Below are 26,823 nucleotides of genomic sequence, written 5' to 3'. Positions count from 1 at the left end.
CGAGCGAAATGGACATCATGCACAACATTATACTTGTATTAGCCATTTTGTCTTTTTGTGTCAAATCCTTGCAAAATGAATTGGAGAAAATAATGATTACAGTGTATGTAGACAGAAAACACAAAGTTTGCAAATGATTATAAATCATGTTCTCCCATGCTGTAAAATGTAAATTTCAATCATACATCCTGACATTCCTTTGTAAATATCATGTTTGTTGTCATCCATACTTCTATAAAGGTTAAAATTATTAACTGCATTTGCCTGCTATGTTCATGGAACTGTCCTATATCATTGGGTTGTATATTCTTCTCTTTGGCTTTGGCCTTTCCTCTCCATCTGTCAACCTTTCTGTATGTGTCTTTCTCTCTCACTCCCATTCTTTATGTCTCTATCCCCCTTTTTTTTATTTTTCCCTGTTTTTCTCCCCGTCTGTGTCTCTGTTGCCCCTCCCCCTTATGTGTCTACCTCTTCTATATTGCACCAATATTTTAGTAACAAGGTGACATTGTATCCTACAAAGTTCAGGTTTGTATTGAATTTTTATGTTTACAAATTACAGCCATTATGTGAGGCAGGGGTAGATATGCTAGGAAAGAGGCAAAAACATGATGTAAATACGGAAGAGAAGTCAAGATGTTTCATTCACAAGTCACTCAGCATTGTATTTCGAGGCAAAAAAAAAAAGCATGAAGTGCCCTTCAGTGTTCTTTTGATATGGAAAATATGAGATGTGTATTGGATGAAATTGACTTTTTTAAAGCAAACTGAATACTACCATTTTTGTTCGAAAATATATTTATGAAATGCTTTAGCATAACACTGTATATAGAAATGGAAAGCTCAGGTGAAGACATGTGCTAATATGATGTAATTTACTATAGTTGTCAATGAACAACAGTGCTTTTTGTGCTCATATCAAATTTGAGTAAGCTGATCCAACTGCAATAGTCATCAAGGATACATTGTAGCCAATGCAGGAAACTCTAATGCTTAGCGTTAGTAACAGTAAATTTGTCCAATCATGTTCCATAATCTTCAATGTGACAGTGCATCATTATACCTAATGTACATGTAGTCCATTTATCTTACAGATTTTTTTATGAGTCTGATTGTTTTGATAGTGATTGTATTGATGAATTTGGTAGAAAATGTCTTGATGGTCTACCATCTATTGTGAAATGACCTCTCTTTCTTTCGTCATTCAGAATAGCATCGTAGTAACAGCTACGAGATACATTACAGAATTGACATTATATTCTCTGTTGCTGGAACTTTCTGTGTGTCATCATCTATTCATCCCTACCAGCAGACCTTCAAACTCAGGAACAAAATTTATTTGGCAGTACTTTAAGATGATAGTAACTAATACGTTCCGTTTTAGTAGCTGGTATCAAATTCATTCATACCTGATGGTGCTGTGAAAATTGTGCTGGTAATACTAGTCTCGTGTTGTATGTTATGCATGCAAGTATTTGTTGCACACTTGGGTTGCAGCTTCGGGTACCTGCATGTAAAACACAACCATGACATGCAAATTACTTGTTTTAACCACTATTAACATGTACAACCTGACCTGAGGGCCTGTAAAACATGTGGTTTTCTCTGGTTTTGTATATCATATCAAGCCCCTATAACTGAAGTGAACTGTGGGGACATGATATGATATGTTTGTAAAGGCATAGTCTAAACTTGTACAGCTAACAGTCAACAAAATTAAGTTTTATATAGTGAAATAGGATTGCATTTTTGAACATGTATGATAACCCTAGTAAATAACTAGTGTCAGAACAGATCATTTTTATTTTTTTTTTTTAAGGATAAAAAATGTGCTTTATTTTAAACATGTAACGCTAGGAGAAGGATGAGTGAAATCAGTTTGGCTGCAAGGAAGACACAAAAGAAAAATTGGATGAAAGTATGATCTCACTTGATTTTTTTTTTTTAAATCCCCAACACCTGTGACATTCTGAGCCCTTGAGAATGCTATGAATCCACATGTTATCAAGTAGTGTGGATAAAGGGTGGGAAAATCGTCAGTATTGCTCTGAAGAACTGCAGAACTTTGGTACATCAGGTGGCATGGGCAGAGGGAGAGAAAGATAGAGAGAAAGAAAAAAAAATAAGATAGGGAGAAGATAGAGCTAGAAAGAGGGGAGAGATAGAGAAAAGAAGAGGGGGCGTTGCCTATTTTCCACTTCAACTTATCCATACAGAGTAGGTATATGTACCAAGCTATTGAGTGAAAAGTAAATCAGATTGACCTATGTACCAGCAGTGCACTTGGAGGTGATCACGTCTAAGAGATAATTGAGAATGCCATATGCCATATTCTTCTTGTAGGCAAATATTTGTTTTTAAAAGTGCGAGTCATGCTGGATAGAAGTTGAGCTGGCTCATACCAGGTACCTGAACAAAATTTATATGTTATCTTTTTCCTCCCTGAACATTTTGTACATGTAACAGAAAAAAGTCCTGATAAACCTCACTCATTTTCTTCATAGCTATACAATGGTAAAATGTATTTCATGTGAACGGGTTTATGTGAATGAAAGTAAGATTCACTGCAGCAAAGTACTCCAGTGCAATAATGTGACAGTCCTTTTGGCCATCTGGCATACTCATGATTTCTATGTCTTCTGATTCCCTGCATGCAGATGGTTAACCGTTCATGCAAAGAATCAGTGTTTTACTTTCTTTAAAGTCAGTATCTTATGAACCTTATGGAATCACGAACACACACTATGCAGGACAAATTATGACAATGTTTCAACAAAAAAAAGTCAAGGGGGATTGATTTTTGCATTGCTATGAGGATATGATAACTACAATATGTTACAGGTTTTTTGTGTTACACACGTATTAAAGTTATGTTTTTTTGCATCGCAATGTAGAACTTGAGTTTCGAAATTTGGGTGTTTGTGAATGGCACTAGTATTTTGGCACCTACTCCAGACCAGAGGATAGAACTGCTACTGCAGTCCCTGTTAAAATCTAACTTAATTACAATGCAAGGTCTTGCCCATACTTGGCACCTGAATAGCAAAGCGCAGTACAATTCCCTTGGACTAGAAACCTTTGAAACTTACATGTTTGTGTGTGTTGGGGGAATCTGCAAAGGCCTTTGCAGCTTGGAGTACAAACCTTTACCCACATAAATGTGCAGCGTCACCTTAGTAAATCCGTGGCCGTGATTTAACTTTACTTTGCTGTTGGTGACATGTACAAGTGTAAATAACTTTGCATTCAACAATGGTACAGATCCAGAACACCGTAAGGAATGCCGCCACAACTCTTTACAAAAGCCATAGGCTATTTGAGTTCTATTCTGTTCCAGTATTATGGTACCAAATGCTTTCTGAAAAATGTGAGAACTCAGAATGTCTGCAAGATAATTGCATTTGTAATATATTTAAATATTTCAAAAGCTCTAGACAAACATAGCAGCAATTGATTGCAGTACATTGTATTATTGTACATTGAAGTTCGAAAACTGGGTATCAAATCCCTGGTACTTTGTAAAGCAGATGTGTCTTGTACAGTAGCAGAATATGTATTTAATGTCATGAAATCTTATACTGTTTGTGGTAACATAATTCACATGCCATAAGGGGATTAAGTAGTTTGTCCTGCACTACACTGAAAACAACAGCAAAACAAAAAACAAAAAACAAACAAACAAAAAGCAAACAAACAAACAAATAAGAAATGTTTACATAGGTGATTGCAGGATTAATTGTTTTTACTTCATTTCTAGTCATAAGGTACTGAAAGGAGACAAGTTCCCTAAAATGTTGTAGTTATGATACTTTATATTTCCCACAAGAGACATTGCTGCAGTACTTGCTGCATGTTATGCTCCTACAGGCTGGAATACAGTCTACCAATTTTATAAGGTACGTGTGGTATCATCGTAAATTATATTTGCAATCAAGTGCAAGGTTCATGTGCGATCACAATGAAAGTTATCAGCCTGTTCCATCAATATTTGTTGGGAACAAGATTCAACATCTCGTATGCAAAGAATACCCTCATCAGTCAATCATTCACAAATTTCTACCCGAAGAGGCATGCCAAGCTTGTAATTCAGCGATAAACCGATTTGTTTCTTTGATAGGATCATGCTAATGGCATGGTGTGATGATAAACAGGGTCCCATATTTGTATTTGTTCTTGACTTTGAAACTTTTCGAATTATTAGCAAGACCCTGGCACACAAATCCCTTCAGTCCTGAATTCTCTTCCTTTTATTTGTTTCAGTAGACTTCGAAACCTGTGAAACCCAAAGTCCCATATTCTGTATTCTAACAAGTTTGTACACAATTCTGATTGCAGATAATGCTCTAATTTTGGATGGCCTTATCAGATAAAAACTTCGAGAAACATTGTTTACTGAGGTAAATATGAGTATTAAGTGCTCAGAAGTCTTCAAATAGTTATCCCTCAGTTAAAACAATATGAGATTTTAGTATGACGGGGGGGGGGGGGGGGATATGGCACCTTGAAATTATCAGTTACATGAACACCATATGCCAACATACCATATATATTTCAAATTTGCAAATTTATCCTTTGTCAACTTGAAGAGCGTAGACCCCTCTGTCTATGCTTGGCTAGCTGATGATTTCATGGAAGGAGAAACTATATTTTGTTCTTGAGGGTTATTTAAATCATAGATCAATATATTCTCTCATGCCGTCTAAATGGCTTGGAAAGCACAATTGAACAAAGATTACAACTGTTTGTGAAAGATATGATGTGTGATATTGAATTAGCATCAGTATGAGTATGTGTGACTGTTGTTTTCTGTTTTTACAAAATCATGTGATTGTCATGATATCAGTCTTGGACAGTAATTTTATGTATTTGAATACCGACATATGCAAAATGCACTTGTGCATTTTATGTACATGTTCCATTCCAAAAGTGTGAACAGGGAGTTATTTGTACCACGTTTGAAATACCAATGAGTTAGTCATTCACTTCACTGATTTTCAAGTAGTAAATAATTGTATTCATAGAGCATTTGGGGTCAAAAAATGTTCAACATGTACAGCTCTCCCATGGTGATAACATCCAATTGTCACTATTGATGAAAGCCACGATTTGCTTCATGTGTATAAATGCTTGAAATTCCATGCTTTTATACAAAAGACATGAGCAGTCCTTAGTCCAATGTATTAAAGGACATGCCGAAACCTAGTGGTGTGCAGCGGTCCAAGATTATGAAGATTGTGATAAGTCATGCATTTGTGTGAACCTCAAACCTTCTCTCTTTAAGTTAGTTTGTTTTGTTTTTCAACAAACATAATATTCCCTTTGGGTTTATCCGAAGTTACAAGCCAAGTTTCTTTTAGTCTTTTGAAGAGTTGCATGTTGTCGAATAGGATAACCTCAGAACAGAAATAAATTCTTTGAAGCACTAACCTGACGCTCACTCATATGATTGACATTTCACCCCAACAAATAAGATTCATGAAGCATTAGATTGTAAACTTTGACTGCAAAGTTGATATTGAATGCTAGAGTATTTTACCAAATAACAGAATGAAACTCTTTTCTTTGTTCCAGTACAAAGTTGTACATCTGAAGAGATGGCAACTTAGATATGACATCCTCACACTTGACATCAACTCCGTATTGGAGGCTGGCCAGAAAAGGCCACTGCTGTAGAAGATGGCACAGTTTCTCTTGTAATGACAGGAATCAATGCGAGAGAATTCTTGACATCAGTGCAAGCAGAATTGAATCCTACTCCTATATAATGGATAAATTTTTGTCATGCAGCATTCCCTCATTAAGATTACCTCTGCCTTGTCTTATCTTCAAATTCTTCTGTGTAGGATTGACCAGATTAATAACAATGACTATCCAGCAGAGGGATAGGCTGTAGAATTTTATCACTTAGCACTGATGTATGAATGTTTGCCAGTTTGTCTTGCCAGTGATTTTAATAACCAATAACTATTTACTACATGACGGTGAGTTTGTGTTCTTTGGAAATTCATAACCACACTTTCCACTGCCAAATTGTGCAATTCATTTTGCAAGCAACCACCAAAATTCAGCAGGATACTTGGCACTGCATAATTCAATGCAGTTTGGGGGCAGTAGACATCATTTGCAAAGAATTATTCCTGAGTCTGAGAGAATATCACTTCATGATCAAGGTATAGATTGAGCTGACAACTCACAACACTATGCGATGACTGATATTATAGGGGAGCAATCTACGATATTGTATCTTACCACTATTCAGAATCAACTACAGAGTCTCATATCAAAGTCAAGGTCTTTTTGATTAAACCTGAAAGTGCTGTTTGAATGTAAATGTTTGATGATAGTATATATTTCCTGTCATCATAAGGTAATCTCCCTCATTTTCATAAAAGTGTGTTGATAGAGACAAGACCCATAACCAGTGACTTCTATTGTGTGGGGGCAATTTAGGCAGTCAGGCATGTTGTTGGCTGCAGGGATGATTCAAGTCTAAATGGATCCACTGAATTTGCTCTTTACCTTCAGGAACTTAGGAATGAAACAAAATGAAATGTTTGTGGAAGAGAAGGAGAATAGGACATTAGACATTGGGAGTGGGGGTCACTCATGATCTTTATAGAATACTTGTAAACTAAAGAATTCTTACTATCATACATGAGCATTGACTCAGAAAGCATCGGCTAAGTTTTCAGCCAGTGCTCAGGTGCTAATCCTCCAGTGCCCAGATTTGGAAAGAATTACAGTAGTTCACAAGGGCTTCAAAAGCTTATAAGCAAGAACAGCTAGTTTTCTGAGCGATTCAACTTTTAACAATGGATTCGAGCATTCATTCAGTACCATCTGTCAAAATCAATAGGTGTAGACAATGAGAGTGTACGCCCATTGCGTGATAAGTAAGCATGGCTCTCATGCTGATGTGGCACATCGAGGGTTGAAGAGAAACATTCAAGGGCAGGCTTTCCCAACCACCATGTAGATTGAGTAAATGAAACAATACTTGGTAGAACATACCAGTGAAGTTTTGAGGAAAATCGAAAAAAAAAAGAAAAAAAAAACTCTAAAAAAAAAAAAACCCTTTCCCAGTTCCTCCATATTTTTCTATCATAATGAAAGATCTCTTTGATATTACTCCTGAAATGTCAGTAACAAGTCGATAGAATGTGTAGTTTTCATTGAAAAAATGGCAAAGTTTGTGGAATTCTCTTTATATTTTCTTTATATTACTGTCATTCAGTGACATCAGAAACTTTAATAATGTGGCTTCCAGGGATGGAAGCACCAAAACTTTAGAACTCTAGAACAGATGGTCTGATTTTCCTCAAAGTTCACTGATGTCGTATGACTAGTATATTGCTGCATTCACTCAATCCATAATACGTGCACATCATTTTCTTTCATATACATGTATGTATGAATTATGATATCAGAATAATCACCTACATGTAGTGTCATGTCGTGATAACATCTCTAGAACTTTAACCAGTGATTGCTTGGAGAGGTCCTGTGACATCGATATCAAATAGCTTGTGTGTAAAGTACAGTTTGTACTACGTGGCGTGCTGATATGAGAACGCACTGTATGTGATTAGCTGCTTGGTCTTCACACACAATTTTTTTTTTTTGAGTCGTGCTAGCAGTTGTTATGAACTTATGATCTATTTGTTAATGTCTGGTTGGCACCAGTCATGAAATTTGTTATCTATACTTGCACAAGCTGTAACTGACATGGTTATTACCCACAGTTCATTGAGCCAGCTTATATAGTAACAAGTCTACCACTATATTCTGCACAATCTTTTTTTTTTTTTTGGTCGGACTACGAACCTTCATAAGTTGCATTCCATTTTTTTTTTGGGGGGGGGGGGATCGGGATGGTGGTGGGAGAATGTGACTTCAAAATTTAGCCCTTTTATGAATATTATCAGCAAGAATACATCAGATTGACTTTTGATTTACATCCACTTACCACCAAACTGCATTAGGGGCTCTAATAAATCAATGCTTAATTATCTGAAATGGCAAATTTCAGCAAAGTTAAGATATTTTATAAGATATAATTCTTCAAAATATAATGTGGACTCTTCAAAAGTTTGTCCTCTTTCTGTTTGATGGAATTTTGTCGGAATTTCATTGATCTCCAGTCAGCTTATATGCTGTTTGTGACTTGAGGGCATGAAAACCTATAGTCCCTTATGTCAGAAGATGCAGTCAGTAGTGTAGTACTAAAGTCCATGCCTTCCATTATGAACTGAGCAGAGAATGGGGAAAGGGGTACCGGGATTGTGCTAAATACCCCCAACCTTATTTTCTCTTGAAAAACTACCAGCTTGTTCCAGTACCTTAAAATGTGACATCCTGTTTGTACCATGCATGCTGGTACCGTACACATGTACCTTACAACCTTTGTGAACGGGCACATGTACATTGATTGTACAAGCCGTGGCCTCATAAGGCACTTTAAGCCCTTCTGTTATGTATTAAAGAGACCTTTGATCTGAGGCGGGGCAGTGATTATTAAGTGTAAGTAGTAATAGCTGTTGAAAACGCAGGGCATAGTTGCTAGTAGTGATGGGTGCCCGGCTATTTTAGTCACTGCCATGTTAAGACTTTTATATTCCTGTAGAGGCATGCGGGTTATTTCTCCAGACGTAGCGATGACATGAAATGATATGCATATTACCACGTCGTGATAAATGCATCACAGATATGTGTTTGAAATTTTATGAGATCTTTGACCACCGTGGTAACTTTTGCATGAAATTTCTATGCAGGAGGAGATTTTGAAATAAAGGGATTTCGAACAAGTCCTGAAAATGTATTTTTCTGTCAAGTCGCCATAAAAAATTAAGACTAAAAGAAAGTAAACTGCTGCTGTATGTGAGGAGAAAAGGTGTGGATGTCACTCAAAACAGCCAAGAGTACACATGCTAATAGTGTACTGGTAGTATTTAATCTCAGATCGGTAGCTTAGCAACATGTGACCGCTTCACGGCAGGAACAAATTGATTGACTGTCTCACACACACACACACACGAAGAAAAAATATCTGCCTTACTGCTTGACTCGCAGAAGTTGATTTCATGAGTAGCCTATATGCACCTTTACGGTACTCATTACAGATTAACCAAAGTGATACTGTACTCTTGGGTTGACAAGAACAGAACGTGTTAGCTTCTGTTAACATGCATTAGTACTGATCACTGTAGAAGAAAGGCATGATTTATCATTATGCTGGTAGGAGATATGACATATGGATGAAAATAATTTTGCATCGGCATTAGTGTTTTATGAAAATTGTTTTAAAAGGTGCATTTATCTCTCCGCTGTACTGTCTTTTTATTAATGATAAAGTGATTACACTGCCATGTTCAAACTTTGCTGATCAATGTTAATTTGCTTCCTAAATTTATGTGCTGCAAAGTAACTAATGTAAATGAATAAAATCCAAGTATGCTTTTTTCCTTAACTCTATATCCTTCTTTAAGATGTGAAGAGCACTCTCCATGTTGCAAGACTGCTTTAAGTGTGGAAATATTATGTTTACAAAGATGAAATAATTTTGAACTAGTGCAAAAAGAACAACTTGCCAAATATATTTGATGATGAATAGAAATGCTGTCATCCTCCAAAAGCAAATGAGGATCATCAGCATTAGCACTCTTCAAAAACTTAATTGTTCCAAATTTCCACTTTTACAGTACTCTCAAGCATTCATGCAGTGTTGGGGTCATTTTGTAGTAGAGAGAAATGACTACCCAAAGAAACCCCTCCTAGCTCTTTATCTAAATTACAGAGAGAGAGGTGTATTTAGCAACAGGTGCATTCATGTACATGTTATTCATATCCATTACACTGTACAGGCCATTCATTATATGATTACAATTACAAGCATGCATTGATATGGCACATCACTCATTGCCAGCACTTTTGAACATCCCATAAAGCATCATAAATTCTCTCCCATGTCATGTCATTCTACTACATGATCTAGGTACATGTAGCATTCAGTCTCAAATGAAGCAAACTGGACCAGAGCATACATTTTGAGGGAGCTTTAGATTTACATTAGCTCAGGTTCAACATTCCGTGATGTGATGATGAGTTGATTTACATGTAATGTAATACATCTTGATAGTCAAGTAACATTTGCTGTGATAGACTGTGGATCTTTCCTTGAACCTAAATCTTTCCCTGTTGGAATGAATTGATTCAAACTCAAATCGGCTTGCAATGTGGTATCCATATCAATGTTAACTAGAAAAGCGCTCTGAGAGCGCAGACCTCCGCCGAGCAGGTTTTCCACCACTGATCTTTTTCTTCCATAGAGATCAGTGATTTCCACTCTACATGCTGAAAATAGCCCACTCTCCCAATATAGAAGCCTTTTGTTATGTCATCAACTTCCAGCTGCGCGGCACCTCGCCCTCACCCTAGCAGAAACTAGAGCCTGCACTTTCATGCGCGCATGCGAACCTCAAAATACGCGCTGCTTGAACTCCCAAGTTCATTGACCCTACCTGCCAAAATATCAAAAATCCTTCATAAAATCCATAAAAAAATTCCTGGATCACTACCAAAATTTAATCATCTGTTACTTGTGTAATTCTTAACCTTTCCTGTATGTTTAATCCAAATCTGTTCACAACTTTTTGAGTTATTTTGCACACAGAAGAACAAACAAACAAACTATTTAAAACTAACCAATAAACCACCAAACCACTGCCGATGAAAAAATAACCTCCTCCCTTGGCGGAGGTGATAATATTTGGTCTGGTATGTTTTCAGTCAATATTTGTGGCACAGCATGGTACACTGAGCTCCACTCTGGACCTCATCATGAGGTGGTCCACTGTAGCACACTCTGGCATATGAACATTGAGACTGAATGTACCCATGCTCACATGATAGTGCAATGGACACCTGTTTACATCACTGCAAAAAAGTCTACATCTGAAATAAGGTTCAGCTTTGTGCCTGAATGTGTGTCCATAGCCTCATCATGACCACAATCCCAAAATGCTGTGAACATTGCGTGTAAAGAGGTTGTCAGCTGAGTATGACAGACTTGGTAAAGTTGCACTCTTTCTGTGTTCTTCCTTCCCCCACAGTCCAGGAAGCAGGTCGCCACCAATGTGACGGAACAGACCCACCATGTGTCCCGAGACAAGCGTGGGCAGGTCATGGGCCTGCGTGGCGGTTTCCGTGGCTGCACCATCTGGTTCACTGGTCAGTTGAGTTCAATAGCAGAAATGTTTTGAGAGTTATGAAAATGAGAGCTATGAAAAATGGAGCAGCTGGGATTGTAAATGCAGTTTTATGACTGTGCTGGGAGCCTTTAATTTCTTAAATTGCACTAGACCAAAGAAGTGGTTACTTCTCTGATAGGAGTCTTTAAAAGATGGGGAGAAAGAAATATGGACTTGCCTGTTCTGGGTTAGAGAGAGGGTGATATGGAGAAGCAGAGGAGGGATGACAGGGGATACCAAGGTAAAGGATTTTGTGAGAGAGGAGAAAAAGGCAGAACAATCAGAGTAGAATTGAGGGGAAGAAACGAGGGATTGATAGAATGTTTGCTGGAAGTGAAGCACCTTGTGTGGTTGTCTGTACAGTGATGAATTATACTACCTTGGGGATATTGGATAGCAGCTGCAATTTTCCTTTTTAACATTTTCTCTGTTTTGTTACAAAGTACAAAATGGAACAGGAGTTATTTTACTTATTTTGATGCAATGACCTTCTGAAACAGATTATATGTACCCAAAAGCACTATGATGACACTTTATTTGCCTCACTTTTTACCTCACAGTGTGAACATTTTTGGTTGTTGACAGGGTCATATGACCCTGTCAACAACCAAAAATGGTGGTGTGAACTACAATGTATGTACCAGCAAAGCTACATGTATCAACAAAACTCTTGCAGCATTTAACCTATGGGGAAGCATGTGACTTTGCAATATGGCTTATTATTTTACAATTATAATTTGTGGACAAATGAAAAAGAACTATTTTTCTTTCATGATACTTTGACTTCTGAGCAGCGAGCATGTGTAAATTATCTTATCTAACAAAGACAGGTCTTTTTTTTCCCAAAAGGGAAACCAACTGCTTCTTCTGGAACATAAACCAAGTGTAGTGTATGCTGAACTTACCTCAAATAGACACTTTACCAGTAAAAGCAAGTTGTTGTTGTTGTTGTTGTTGAGTTTTTTGAGCTTCTCAGTCAAACATGACTGTTTAAGCAAGTGTCCCCTTTTCTGCTGATATATGGACCGAGTACCAGTAATGCAATCCCGGGACACACATGTCACAACTTCTCCCGTAAACTTGGTACAGGTTTGTCCGGGGCCGGTAAGACCACGGTCAGCTTTGCTCTGGAGGAGTACCTCTGCCACCATGGCATCCCGGCCTACGGTCTGGATGGTGACAACATGAGGACTGGCCTCAACAAGAACCTGAGCTTCACCCCGGAGGATCGTGAGGAGAACATCCGCCGTGTTGCTGAGGTGGCTAAGCTCTTTGCTGATGGCGGTGTGGTCTGTCTGACCTCTTTCATCAGTCCGTATGCCAAGGTGAGAATATTCAACATTTTCGTACCAGGTACTCTTTTTCCTTCAACAAAAGATTGCATCCTAATACCTCTTTGCACCATTCATGGACAAGCTTTCTTTCTTTGAATTACTGTAGCTGTGTACTGACACAGTCACTTTTACCAAAACCCAATGAACTCTGATGTAAGATTTAGCCATGACCTACATTCTTCTGTGTCTTACCTGTTTGTAGAATTAGTATCAGATGAACTGGCTGTCTCTCTGAAAAGCTCACTGTATTGTCCACAGAAATTGTTTGAGATGATGTTAATTCTAGCCTTCTGTGAAAAATAGAAAGCGCCAATACAGTTTGTTTTACGATTTACTGATGTAGTTCTTTTAAGTTGTGATATAACTATCAAGAAAAGAGGGGAAAACATAGGAGCTAGAGCTTTGCATGACCTTGAAAATCCTGCAGCTCCCTGTGTTAAAAAAATGAAGTTAATTAAGCCAGTGGGCATTATCAACCAAACAAACTCATGAAAATACTGGCTTGAACAGAAGAGAATTGAGAGTAATAACATTCAATCTGCATACAGTTCTTAAGACGTGATCCATGCACGGGAATCGATCTCTTCTCAGGATAATTCATCTATAGAAATGATTACAATATCGGCCACTGCTGCAGAATCTGCATGAAGTTAACTAGGAATCTCTAGCACGGAGTGGTGTGTGAAGAAGAGAAACTGTTGGACCCATTCTCTAAGTGTGCTAACGGTGACTTTGTTTTTCTTTTGTCCCTGTCCAGGACCGTGATAGTGCGCGTGAGCTCCACGAGAAGGCAGGCCTACCCTTCTACGAGATCTACGTGAACACCTCTCTGGAGGTCTGCGAGTCTCGTGATGTCAAGGGACTCTACAAGAAGGCCAGGGCTGGACTCATCAAGGGTAGGCCAACATTTTCAGCTTTTTCTTTAACCCCATCTTGTGTATTACAATATTTCACTTTTCCAAGCTGAAATTACAAATACATTAGATTTGTCACTTATTGGAATGGGTAAACTAGTTTGCTTGGTCTTTTTTTTTGGGGGGGGGGAGGTGTGGTGGGGCGGTAGAAGGAGTTTTTCGGTTCCATTTTGATTTACTATATCTAGATGGAAAAAATTATCTCATTTTCCCGATGTGAAAACCTTTTTTCAATTTTGGTTCAATTTATGTATTGAGCCCTCTCTTTTATGGATAAAATTATTGTATTTGTCACATAACTTGGCTGGCTCAAGTAGATGTAGGGCATGTTTGAAGGTGTCGTCATGACTCATGGTTTTGTTACCCCCTCTCTTTACAGGCTTCACTGGTATTGACCAGGCCTATGAGGCTCCCGCCAAGCCTGACTTGGTGCTGAACTCTGGGGAGGACACTGTCAAGGACGTGGTGCAGCAGCTGGTGAACTTCCTGAAGAATGAGGTGAGGTTCGGCCTGTGACGTCACGTAGAACACTGCTCATGTCACTCACATTTTGAGTCTTAAAATGAGATTTACGAAGGAGGTATTACAAGTTTCACATGTCAGTCATCACACCTGACATTGCTAACTTGGCACGCACACACATGCTTGCATGTCTGCGGTTAGTGCACATGTATAAATAGAAGTAATTCATCGTCAACTTGGAAGCCTTACCAAAAAACAACAGGGGGGGGGGGTATGTTGGTCATTGTGACATTAAAGTTGCGAATGGATTCTAGTGGAGCCTTGTTTTGTTTGAGACCCAGATGACAGGTTGCAGCATTGGAAAATAAAGGTTGCAACCTTAACCCTAAAAGGGCCGGGCTTTTTTTTTTTGGGGGGGGGGGGTGGGGAGATGATCCCCCCCCCCCCCCCCCCCATTTTGGGGCAACATTCCGTTACAAAAATGGGTGTGGCTTCGCAAAAGTATGCACGGACGTTGCAAATTTGGTCTCAAAAGTTGCGCGAGACTTGAACAAACAAAGTCAAGAAGCCTTGCGACGAGGCCTTCTCGCATTACAGAATTATAGCGCAAAACGTCGAGGGGGGCATACTCCATTCAATGGAAATTGTATCGACCCCTTATGAGCTGTCGTTTTCAAAATGGAGGGTGACCTTGTCATACAGCTTGATATACAGCTGTGTCATCACACACTGTCCCATGCAAACCAATAGCAGTGAATTGGTATGTCACTGCCGGTAGTAGGAACATTTACCTAAGGTCAAAGAGATGTGGATTTGTGTTATGTAGGACACAGGAAGCTAGTGTTAGATGCTCGGGACATAAATCATTTAGCAGATGTTTTCTGGCCAAAACTTTGTGAAGTTTGCTAAATTAGTGGCTTTGTTTTGTTCTGTTTTTTGTTTCTGTTTTTTTCACAAGGCTTTCATTATCATTGTGCTTGTGTAAGAGGCTCCTAGCTTACTGATTTTTTTTTTTAATTTCATTTCTGAATTAAATCATCAAGTACATAGAGAAAAGCATTTTGAAATGTATTTAGGAATGTAGGGGCTTGGAAAGTGAATGGTTAGTTCTAATTTCACAGTTTAATGACTTAAAAAGCATGTTTATTTTTTAAATATATTCAGATGAAAAAACATTCTTATTTTTTAAATATTCAGATTTTTCTGCCAAAACAGTTGACTGATGTCACTGCAAAAGTATGTTTATATTTGAAGAGTTGCAAAGGGAGGTGCTTTTTCTCTCAATATGACACAACTTTAAATGCTTTTATGAGGTGACGTTGCATACAAGTTCTTGCATAGCATGAAACCTTCAGATGAAACCTGATTGTTGTTTTTAAAGAGCAACCATGAACACCTTTGTAATACTAGACCAAAGTGAGACTGAAGAGCAATACAGTGTTAAAGGGATAGTACAGTATTGGTGGAGATGAGAATCGGGCTTTTAACTTTTTGCGAGATACCAAGGAAACACTTACAAAAAAAGTGCAGAGTATACCATTTTAAGAGGAATTCAAAGTTTATTTGATGAATCTGGTTTGGAATGACTGAAACATCCAAAAAACGAAGTAAAACAAAGCAATCGTAATAATAGGTGGGTCCCACACTTTATCAGAATCGCTCTGTTTTGGATATCTCAGCCATTTCAATACCAATTTCATGAAATAAATGTTGAATTCCTCATGGAATTACATGCTCTTTCATATTTTGTAAGAGGTTTCTCATTATCTCACACACACACACACACACACACAAAAAATGTTAGAAACTTGAAATAGGTCTCAACCAAAAAACGATACGATCCCTTTAATCATGATCGGCTGGTCTCTCTTGATGCAGAACATCCTTCCGGACTCTGCAGTGGAGACTGTGAAGGAGCTGTTTGTCCCAGCTGCAGCCGTGCCTGAGGCCATGAAGGAAGCCAACAGCCTGCCTTCCCTCAACATCAACAAGGTGAGTCCTCATTGTGCCAAGTGCCGCTGGTGTGGGTCCGGACACAGGCAGCTAGCTCTAGCCTTACTACATGCACTATAAACACCCTTCAGATGAGAAGCTGTGTTTGTTGTTTAGACTGTGCTTATTATAGGATTTATTATTTGCATGAGAGAAAAAACTCTATGTAAAGTTCTTTCTGCAGAGATTAGATCTTGTGTGTTTTTGCTTTTTACATGCTGCATATACAGAATGTAAATGAGTGCAAATTCAAAGATGTCTTTGCTTTGGTTAAGTTATATTTTCATGATAGAGTGTAATCTTTTATTCTGCACATATTTTTCAATTTTCTCAAGCTGCTTAATTTAAAGAAGGAAATTCTGGCATTGTAGGGAAAGTTCCGACATACGAAGGGAAGTAACAGTAGCTACAATGTAAAATCATAGCCATCACAGCCACTCGTAAAACACAACCATGAAATCCCATGTTTACACACTCACAAATAACACTAGTCATGTGAACAGTCAGGGACCTCCATTCTGATGTGTAGAGGTTTAAAGGCATTGTTCTTTCCTACCTTATGTGGTCATACAGCTGGACCTCCAATGGACCCAGGTCCTGGCCGAGGGCTGGTCTACACCCATGACTGGCTTTATGAGGGAGAGGGAGTTCCTACAGTGCCAGCACTTTAACTGCCTTTTGGATGGTGAGTTCACATGACCCTTGGCCTCCTCCTTGCCCTCTTGTGATTCACAAACATAGTTTGTGTCATTGATCTCTTTCCCCTTTTTGTCCTTTCTATTTTTCCTTTGTTGTTGTTGTTATTATAATTCAAATACAAACTTGATGTTCCTTTCATTTGATCATGTAGACTGAAACTTAATATGTGTATATAAATTGTGTTGCATTAGATTCTTATCTGCAGAGTCTGTGAAGTCAGTTTTGTTCCTTTCTTGAATCTTTTGTTAGTGTCCCTTGGCATCTATTCAGATGTGAATGAGGGTACTACACTAGATATTGTTGACATTGTCTCAATCTACATACTTCATAATTATCTTGAAATACTTGGAAGTGTCATGTCATTATTGTTTATGTATTTTGTTCATGTGTTGTTTTGAAAATAATCTGTGACCAACAGTGTGGTTCAGGCGGCATGTTGTTTCTGTATTAATTAGTACTCTCGCCAAAAGTCATTTCTTTTGAGATGATAGATGAGCCTATTCTTTTTATATGCTTTTCCAAGAGCCTATGAGTTGTCAAGCCAATATTAATTTAAAAGGTAAAAAATTAAAAAAATGGGCGCGCAGGACATTAAATAAAGCAAGAACTATATCTCTTGGTTCCACTTGAACACACTATTAGTGTGTATGTATTAATCACATTGGTCATGTGTGTACACATTCCTGCGTGATAGTGATGATATTATACCAGTATTGCCACCAAACACAAATAAGGAGACAAACAAATACTTTTACACTGAGCTTCAAAGCATTTCTGTGAAGCACCCACTCAAGCTCTAAAAATATGGCAAAATTGTGACAACGTGGCAACATTTCTGTTGGCACGATGCTCAGTACATTGGCAGTCCTGGCCCCCAGAGTCGTCTGTGACCCTCTTTGATGGATATTAGAATGGGATGAGATACAATGTGTTTCAAACTGTTCCTCACAAACAAACCATGTCATCATACCTCTGTTTGACATTAAAAGGTTAGTGTTCAGACCTTTGTAATGATACAAAATGAGGACAGGTATACTAGAAGCAAGCAGATTTTTTTATTCCCAAAACAAATTTGAAAGGTCAGAAATGAGAGGAAATAGTTCTCATTAAACATTTTGCAGCGACAGTTGTTTGCCAAGTGCAGGGATTGTTTTGTGATTCAATATTAGCAGCTGGATGAAAGGCACATATTCAATATTGTTCTTGGATTAATTTTGTGAGGCAATCTTTCAAGCGTTGTTAACATAAGCAATGGCAAATATTGATTTTTCCCATGTGTTCTTAGTGTAGCATGCTGGCAATTATTAAATTTCAAATAACAGGGCTCCTACCATTGGAGTTCTGAAAGAGAAAACGAATCTGTGTAAGCCAGCGTATGATATGTGTATGAAATGATTACATTTGGAATCACCTTCAGTGACTGCCATTCATATGTTCAATGATTATAGGTTTAGTAGTTAAAGTATTCATTAATACTTTTTTTTTTTTTTGCCTTCGGTTTTCAATCATTTCCAAATCACACCTTCAGATTATAAGCTAAGGTGCTGACTTATTTTACTGATTTTTGAAATCATGTTTAATTGAATGGCTTGTACATTATTTTAAGGAGAAATGCACAAAGGTATTTGAATTGCAGGAACTCGCGTACAAGCAGAACTAACAGATTCATGGCAATTTTCGCTGATCAGATTTCATTTAAGTTATTTGAATATTGGTAAAGGAAAACAAACAAGAACAAAAACTCTTAATGTCCACTGTCCATCTCTTGACCATGTTCACAGGTGGCACCATCAACCAGTCTGTGCCCATTGTCCTGCCCGTCCACACGGAGGACAAGGAGCGGCTGGAGAATGAGCCGGCCTTCACGCTGAAGTACGAGGGGCGCTGCATCGCCATCCTTCGTACCCCTGAGTTCTACCTGCACAGGAAGGAGGAGCGTTGCTGCCGCCAGTGGGGCACCTCCCATCCAGATCACCCCTACATCAAGGTGAGTTTGGCTGCTCTGCACACTGCATTTTATCTGGCTAGCACTTGAATATCAAGGCAGGGAAAGGAAAGGGCAAATTATCTTTTTGCTCTTCTCTCTCTCTCTCTCTCTTGACATGTCAGAACAGCAAAAATGAATTAAAAACAGTTGCTGCAGGCAGAATTAAGCACCGTCTATCATTTTATCGATTGAGTTGCTGTTTTGGGGTGTTTTTTTGTATTTTAATTGATCAGTAAGAACAGGAAGAACAGCTGTATTGTTAAATTTCTTTTCTCACTGTATATCATCCACTTGCTTTCCAAATAAGTCAGACCAAATTTTCTAAAGAGGGTTGGTATGTCACAGTCGCTCCCCAAAATATATGTATACTTTGTGAAATCTTGCCAATCGGCACCGAAAAGCTAGGCACCGAAAAGCTACTTGAAACTTTGTTACTACCCTCAAGTAATCCCTCTTAACCTATGTCGTGTTCTATACCAGATGGTGATGGAGAGTGGCGACTGGCTGGTGGGCGGTGACCTGGAGGTTCTGGAGCGCATCCGCTGGAACGATGGCCTGGACGACTACCGCCTGACCCCCAACGAGCTGCGAGCCAAGTTCAAGAGCCTCGGCGCCGATGCCGTCTTTGCATTCCAGTTGCGTAACCCGGTGCACAATGGCCACGCCCTGCTGATGAACGACACCAAACGTAGACTGAAGGAGCGTGGTTACAAGAAACCAACCCTCCTCCTCCACCCTCTTGGTAAGGATGGAATATCATCTCAGACATCAAATGAGTCATACCATTTGTTGAAATGATTGTTGAATACAAATTATTGTGGTTTAAGCAAGTCAGTGTTCACCTGCTTATTAATGTTTTACTTCTTTCCAGTTCTGAAAGCCTTGCCCCACTTTGCTCAGTGGTTACAGAGGATAATGCTGGTCACGATACTAACTTTTTCTTTGGTTAGCCTGAAAAATAAATGTAAGCAAACATAACAATCCATCTTTGTTACGCAATTGGACCACTAAAAGACAACCTTTTTGGAAGTTTGGTGGCCCAACACGAATTTTCAGTGACAGTGGCCGCAGGCTACTGCTAATTTCGAGCCCTGGATAATGTGTTTTTAAAGTATTCTTTATTAGTTACCGAAAGTCTTTGTGCTTTAGTAAAGCCTGATTAGAATGAGATGCTAATGTTTATTATGGAAGCTTGTGTCACCTCGATGTCCATCTCCCCTAATCAACCAGGTGGCTGGACCAAAGCCGATGATGTGCCTCTTGATGTGCGCATGCGCCAGCATGCTGCCATCCTAGACGAAGGCGTCCTGGACCCAGACTCTACCGTTGTTGCCATCTTCCCATCCCCGATGATGTATGCAGGACCAACAGAGGTGAGGCAGCACCACCCTTTTCACTTCTCCCCCTCTCCCCTCCCCCCTCACTCTCTCCTCAAAATAATTCAGTTACCATACATTTAGTTATAAGAAATCACTCTTGTCACATATTGTAGTGCAGTGGTTTTTCCATTGCAAGTATTTGATATCTCCTTTTAGTTAATCCTGATTGTGTATTACTAAAAGTTGTCTATATAAAGGTTATCCAAGCAAATTAGGTGTTACTGATTATAAGATGGCCTGTTCACCCAGATCTCTAGGACTTTCTAATGCAATGTAAGCATCTACATCTCCTAACCTCATGGTATATTAATCAAGCATGGCAGGAAAACAAATCATATATCTTGAAAGGATTGTCATTGATGTTTAAATTCTTACTGTGCTCTCACCTAGATCATACATTTCATGGTTTCCTTATAGCCTTTCATCTAAGTACACCTATGTACCCTTATGCAACGTTATTTAGTCATCAGAATTAGGATCATGGTACCAAGCACCAGAGAAGAAAGCGTAATAATACTAGGTGTTACAAAAAGCATTTCCTACTTTTGGTGCTTAATAGCTCAAAAACTATAAATCAGATAACACTGCCACTGATATGAGTAATAGCTGAATAGTGTACAATTTAGTTGGAGGTGATTTGAGTATGAAAACATGTATCGGTTTCATGAAATCCATGATTAATTTCAAAGTTAGGGTCCAGATTTTGGTCAAATTTTAACCCCCTCTTCAAATTCTGAACTTTACGCAGGAACCAATTAACTTTTGTCCAAAGTTAAAGTTTTGTACAGAGGGTTGAAAATAGAGCGAAATCTGAAACCTAACTGAAAAATCAATGTTTAATATAATGAAAGTGAATCATGCTTTCATTTTAAAATTGCCTCCAACAAAATTGCACACTATTCAGCCATGGCTCATATCAATTTCAGTGTTATCTGATGTATAGTTTTTGAACTATTAAGGATCAAAAGTGGGAAATAATTTTTGTAACACCTAGTATATTCAAGCTATTCCTGACGGAAGAAAATGTGAGCCTTGATCCAGATTAATGATGTTTAAGATAAAGTGGCAAGTACTAGACTGTGAAAGTGGGCAGACATGCTTGATTGTTTCCTCTCAGCCCGGCGGGATAATGTGTAGTGTTGTTAATCTTGCGGGAAATCTTGACACTCTTGGTAGGACATGAAGTAGTAATGCTAAATTTTGATTAAAAGGAATATACACAAATAACCTACACATTGGTATATAGACACCAGCTACAGCATGACAAAACATAGACACATACATGCGTATAGTGGACTGTGATTTACATATGCATTCACCATAAGCATAATTCGTCGCTGGGGCGATAAGACCTCGTATCTACCAAATTTCAAATGTTCAGGAGAGCCAAAAAACATGGCGGCCAAAGCACTGTGGCGAATAGGATAGCCTTTCCTTTGACATGCCGTGGTGGCTTCATTTTTGGAGTAAGACAGTTGGGATTTGGACAGGACATCACTTAACCCATTATTTGACCATTAATCCAAAAAACTCATTTTCACCAAAATTGCAGATACAAGGTCTTATCACCCCAGCGACTTTGCAGAAAATACAAGATTAGGTGATTTTAAAAGCAATGTTCACATGTACTCGTTTTTATGCCAGCTCCATGTAATGCCAAATGCAAAAAATTTTAACACCTTGAAATATTCCATGCCCCTACATTATCTTACCATAGGAGCTTCGTTTTCTTCATTTGTACAGGTTCAATGGCACGCCAAGGCTCGTATGTCCACCGGGGCCAACTTCTACATCGTGGGCCGCGACCCAGCCGGAATGCCCCACCCAGACAAATCTGGTGACCTCTACGATCATTCCCATGGCCGACGTGTGAGTATTTGGCACAGTTCTGGTTTGGTACATCATGAAGGAAAACACTAACATGTGATAGTAACAAAAGAAATCATTGTTATGGTGATGGTAATGACATTATTGGAACTCATCATTGAGTTTGGTTACATTGTCTGTCTTGGGCTTCTGGAGGGTACAAAGGATGAGCTAATCCAGCGGTTGAATTTAAGCTAGCATGTGTATAACCAGCTGTCTCTTTTAAACCAATACTCTCTTCTGTGTGTTCTTATCTGCTTTTGAGTAACTCTTTCATTTTTCCTGTTTAATGTTGGGGTTTGTTTTGTTTCAAGCACTGTATTCTGTAAAATATGCTTCACTCTGATAATCCTGAAATTCAAATATTCCAGCAATTCTTTGACTTCACAAAAGTGAATTCCGTACATCATCAATAAATAGATTTTCTCTCATGGGATTCACACATCACAAACACACTGTGGTCACAAAAGCAGTCTGAAAATGGCATATGCTGTCCAAGTTTTTGGCATTTGCAGTCATTATTGCTCTTATGGGCCACAAACAAGACTGGAAGCTTGTAAATTTTGTTGCAGCTTTTCGTTTGAGGCATGAAAGAGTAGCGTTTCGTGCTGTAGATATCTCCAGAAGGCGACAAATTTGATTGCTGGACAGTGATATATATTTGTCCCATGTTCATGTTTGGACACAATAGTGGTGTGGTAGAACAGTATTTGGTGATGGAGCTTGCCATTGTTCATTAACATGTCATGCACACGCACACACTCTTCGTTCATGTCCTGTTTCTCTGTCTCTAGACTGACCCCCCTACCCTGATCCGCCCTCCCCTCTCTCTCCTAACTCATTTGGCTAATCTCCACCCAGTCGCACGAATCATCTCCCCCGCCTAGCCCCCGGTGGCTAGGTTGTGCGTGTGAGGGGCGGCACACGTGTGTAGCGGATCTAATCGACTATGTCATACGCCGTGCCACCTTGCAGCGACGGAAGGGCCATGTCAGAGAATCAGACGTGAGCCTTGCTTTTAATTGATGGCAAGAAATGACCTGGACCCTGCATCAAAGACACTCAAAATCAGAGTTAATCTCCCAAAAGTGACTAATCCTCACACTTTCCAATAATCTGTGAGATATCAATAAATGGTGCTATTTTCCTCTGTCTAAAGTGAAGGTTTTCTGCGACTCAAGGTAGTAAGTATAATGAGTATGAAGCTCGGTTGGCCTCATGTTTAAGACACAAAAGTAACTGGTTCTCAAGCAGATATTGGTTTATCATCAAAAATATATATATATATATATATTTTTTTTTTTTTTTTTTTTAAAGAAAACAGAATGTTTTGATAATCACATAATAACAATTTTCTGGGATTTATTCACTTTTTTTTGGCCAATAATTTATCATTTTGGTATCAATTTTCCTAAAGGAAACAATTATAGACAGAGTAGTCAAGTAGCCGCCAGTGAAGAAAAGTGTGTAGAAAAGTTCACAGGCCTTAGTGTGGTGATTCTTGTAGATGATGTTTATCAATAAGACAACATACAGGGATTAATTTCAGATGTGTTCTCTATAGAAATCACAAATGATGATTATTTACTAACATAAAGACTACCAAGTCTGTTTGAGTTTTGATTCTAAGGATAGTAACACCCTCACTAGCTAATATCCAACTGATGTACAGCAAGTTTGTTAGTAATACTTAGTTCAAATGTAGGCAGTCCAGGTTATTTCTGAAAAAAAAAAAATCATCGCTGCAGTAATGTTCATGCAGTAGGCAGCGCATTTCATTATGTGTGTCTGGACATGAACTAATGCTTTGATTGGTGTGGCATGACTAAAGTATGATCTCTGAAAGTCGACAAATTCTCCCCCAATTTTTGTCTTTTGTTTCTGTTCCAATTTCTGTTTCTCTCTCCATCTCACTCTTCATCTCTGACACAGTCTTGTCTCCTCATCACCTATGTCATATCCAAAAAGCATGTATTTTATGAGCATGTCTTTGTGCATTTGGTTTGAGGGACACTTTCAGAAGATGCTGAATATTATGATCAAGAACCACTAATGCTTTCTTAGCTTGCAAACTATTTTCACCCCCTCAAAAGAAGTGAAGTTAGTTAGCTATAGTTTCTTGAATATGATGTCCTTTGTATTTGTGATATGGATGGCAGTATTTAATGAATTTTTTAAGATTGCAAGTATATGTTTAAGAACATGCAAAATTTATGTAAATTAAAGCTACCGTGAAATTTATTGCATATACAGTATTCCATCAAATTGTGTCTGTATCCCATCATTCCAGATATAATGCAGAAATTTATATGAAATGTCATATGTGCTATGTTTGTTTGATTTGTATATTCATTTATATTTTTGTCCGATATATTTCACCTCGTCACTTTCTTTGCAGTCATTCTAGAAAGCTAACCGTACATTTTATTAATTAACCATTTTTTCTTTAGTGGACAGTAATTATTTGCAATTGTATTTCAAGCATCCATCTGCACTTATCTTATTGCCATGACTACAGGTCCTCACCATGGCACCCGGTCTCACCCAGCTCGAGATCATCCCATTCCGCGTCGCCGCCTACAACACCAAGAAGAAAGCCATGGACTTCTTCGAACCCGAGAAGAAGGAGGACTTTGACTTCATATCAGGCACCCGCATGCGCAAGCTGGCACGTGAGGGAGACACCCCACCGGACGGCTTTATGGCACCGAAGGCCTGGCAAATCCTCAGCACATACTACCAGTCTCTACAGAAGAAGTAGGGACGACGTTTTTGCAGGGAGCATGCCGAACCATCATTGGTGTATCCGAATAATGATTCCTCCAAATTTGTATCCAAAGTGATTTTTTGATAGGCCTTTATTTTGAAGAGATTTCTATAAAAAAAGCTGATGAACTGCATGTCAAATGGCACAATTAGTTACCTTGGTTAGAATTGGAAACTGATAAAGCATTTTCTTTTCTCTTTTTTAATGGGATGGGGTGGGGAGAAGAGAGAGGGGGTTCAATTTTCTAATCCTTTATATTCAAGACAGAGAAAGACATGAAAACACTGCCCAGTTGGTGGTATAAAGAGTTTAATAGTTGTGATATCTAATGCATGTTTTTGTATTAGTTCCCTTCCCTTCCTGACGATTAAACAATATCTATGTATATTTTTTTGATAGGCCCTACAAATAGTTGAGCATGTCACCAAAGAAAAGCAGACTTTGGTTTTTTTTTTTCCAGCCCACATTCAGTGTACGTTACAGTTGTGTTTGTTGCAAAAAAAAAAGAAAAAAAATTCCCACAAAGTGAATGCCTAGTCTTATTTACAGTTAAGTATTTTCCAATGTTATATCATCCCCTCAACCCAGCAGTGTTTTCTGTTACAGTTTGTATTCACACGCTTCCCCTCGCCTCGTAGCATATTCCTCCAGAGCGTATATTATATTCTGTGTTTTGTGTGCTGTGTTACATCCGCCAGCATTGCCATGCATTACCAAAGAACTTGCTGTTGATGTTGGTAGACACTTTATACCTCATGTTATCAGTGAACCTCCTTGTATCATGCAATGTGTTAGATATCAGGATAAGTTTTGTTCCTCCAACATAGTTGTGAAAGAGAATGGTGCTTCTTTGTTGTGACTTAATGGCAACACTACTGAAAATGGTGACATTTGAACACAGTACGCCAGCCTTGTCATTCCACGGTGAGTTTGCCGAATGATGAGATGTGGAGGTATATTTGACTGGTCACTGATAAGTGACAATTAAAACAAGGCATTTTCCCTTATCAATAGTATGTTTGCTGCTGTTTATATTGCCCAATAGAATAGCAATATGACTAACAGATTTCAAGTATCAAGTTGACGTAAAATCACACCTGAGGCAGACATATCTCGTTTTAAAGAATCCCTAAAATGATAATAAACCTTTCATCATTAGGCTCCTACAGTTTTTCTGATATGATTGAATTTTTGCAGGGCTTTACAAATGTGGGCTTTCAAGGCAAATCTCCCTTTTAAGTAAAATTGTGTTGAAGAGCCTGTTGGACAAATCTGAGGAGTTTTAACCAATGGGAAACCACTTTAATATTGGTGCCATAGTGCCTGGTTGAAAGTGAAAGGAACAGGGCACGTAGGTTTGTTCAAAAACTCTCTTTCTTACCCCCTCCCCCCCCCCCCCTCCTCTCTTCCTGCCCTTTGTCATTTTCCTGTATGACCTCTGTCACAAATCTCTATCGTCACATTGCCATGGGATACATTTTGCAGTGGAAAAGCAATTTGCAGTCTTCAATGAGATGACAAGTCCATCTGTCTTACAGCTGCTTAGACCGAGATATTGACTCTGCTGTTAGGTGGTTGGAGCAAGATGATATATGGAGAGATAAGAATATAAAAATATGTCTATTATATATTGAAAGAAATGGTATCAAATTTGAATTGAAGGCTTTTGATTTGTGTGCTAGATTTTTGCATTGACTCTACCATGTATTGATGCTAGAGATGTCATCACACAGCATTCCAATGCTGGTGATGCAAACTATGAAACTCTCAGAAATGAGACGTGTCGACTTTGGTACCAATTTTCTCGTTAATGCTCTCATCACATTGATGAAGATGCTGATCCTGAATATTAAAAGAGCTATATCTGAATGAATAATATATTGTTATTTCAAGGGGCATATTCCCTGTAGAGTTTATAAAAAGAGTATAAGATATATGTTTCCGCAAGGCTGCAAACTGCTTTTTCAGCGGTGAGTTTCTGACTGCTGAGCGGATAGAAAGGTAGCCACCAAAATGCATGAAATGTGCTCCTGTCTCCTTCCTTCTGTTCTTGCAAATGTTCAGGAACACATTCAGGGGCTTAGCTTTATGTTTTATGTCAGACAGACTGGTGCTTAGTCACCTGTTTCATCGTTGTATTTGGTGGACTCCTTCATACGACCAAGGGCAAACAGAAA

General features: G+C 38.6%; 1 protein-coding gene across 2 annotated transcripts in view; it reads left to right on the top strand.

The window, feature by feature from the left end:
- The window catches only part of LOC139710520 (bifunctional 3'-phosphoadenosine 5'-phosphosulfate synthase-like), a 45,296-nt gene extending 18,924 nt beyond the window's left edge, over window positions 1-26,372 (top strand). For both annotated transcript variants that reach the window (XM_071622452.1, XM_071622451.1), the window contains exons 2-12: window positions 11,109-11,226; window positions 12,336-12,571; window positions 13,338-13,476; window positions 13,874-13,992; window positions 15,835-15,948; window positions 16,522-16,633; window positions 18,429-18,634; window positions 19,115-19,376; window positions 19,865-20,007; window positions 21,757-21,882; window positions 24,398-26,372. In XM_071622452.1, the coding sequence (XP_071478553.1) occupies window positions 11,109-11,226; window positions 12,336-12,571; window positions 13,338-13,476; window positions 13,874-13,992; window positions 15,835-15,948; window positions 16,522-16,633; window positions 18,429-18,634; window positions 19,115-19,376; window positions 19,865-20,007; window positions 21,757-21,882; window positions 24,398-24,640 (1,818 nt within the window). In that variant the 3' untranslated portion in view covers window positions 24,641-26,372. The remainder of the gene's footprint in view (window positions 1-11,108; window positions 11,227-12,335; window positions 12,572-13,337; window positions 13,477-13,873; window positions 13,993-15,834; window positions 15,949-16,521; window positions 16,634-18,428; window positions 18,635-19,114; window positions 19,377-19,864; window positions 20,008-21,756; window positions 21,883-24,397) is intronic.
- Window positions 26,373-26,823: the final 451 nt, after the last annotated feature.

The sequence above is a fragment of the Diadema antillarum genome, unplaced genomic scaffold, assembly GCF_040938485.1.
Source record: "Diadema antillarum isolate AM-2024a unplaced genomic scaffold, OU_Dant_1.0 seq00001538_RagTag, whole genome shotgun sequence".
Lineage (NCBI taxonomy): Eukaryota > Metazoa > Echinodermata > Echinoidea > Diadematoida > Diadematidae > Diadema > Diadema antillarum.
This window is presented reverse-complemented; position numbering and strand designations above follow the sequence as displayed.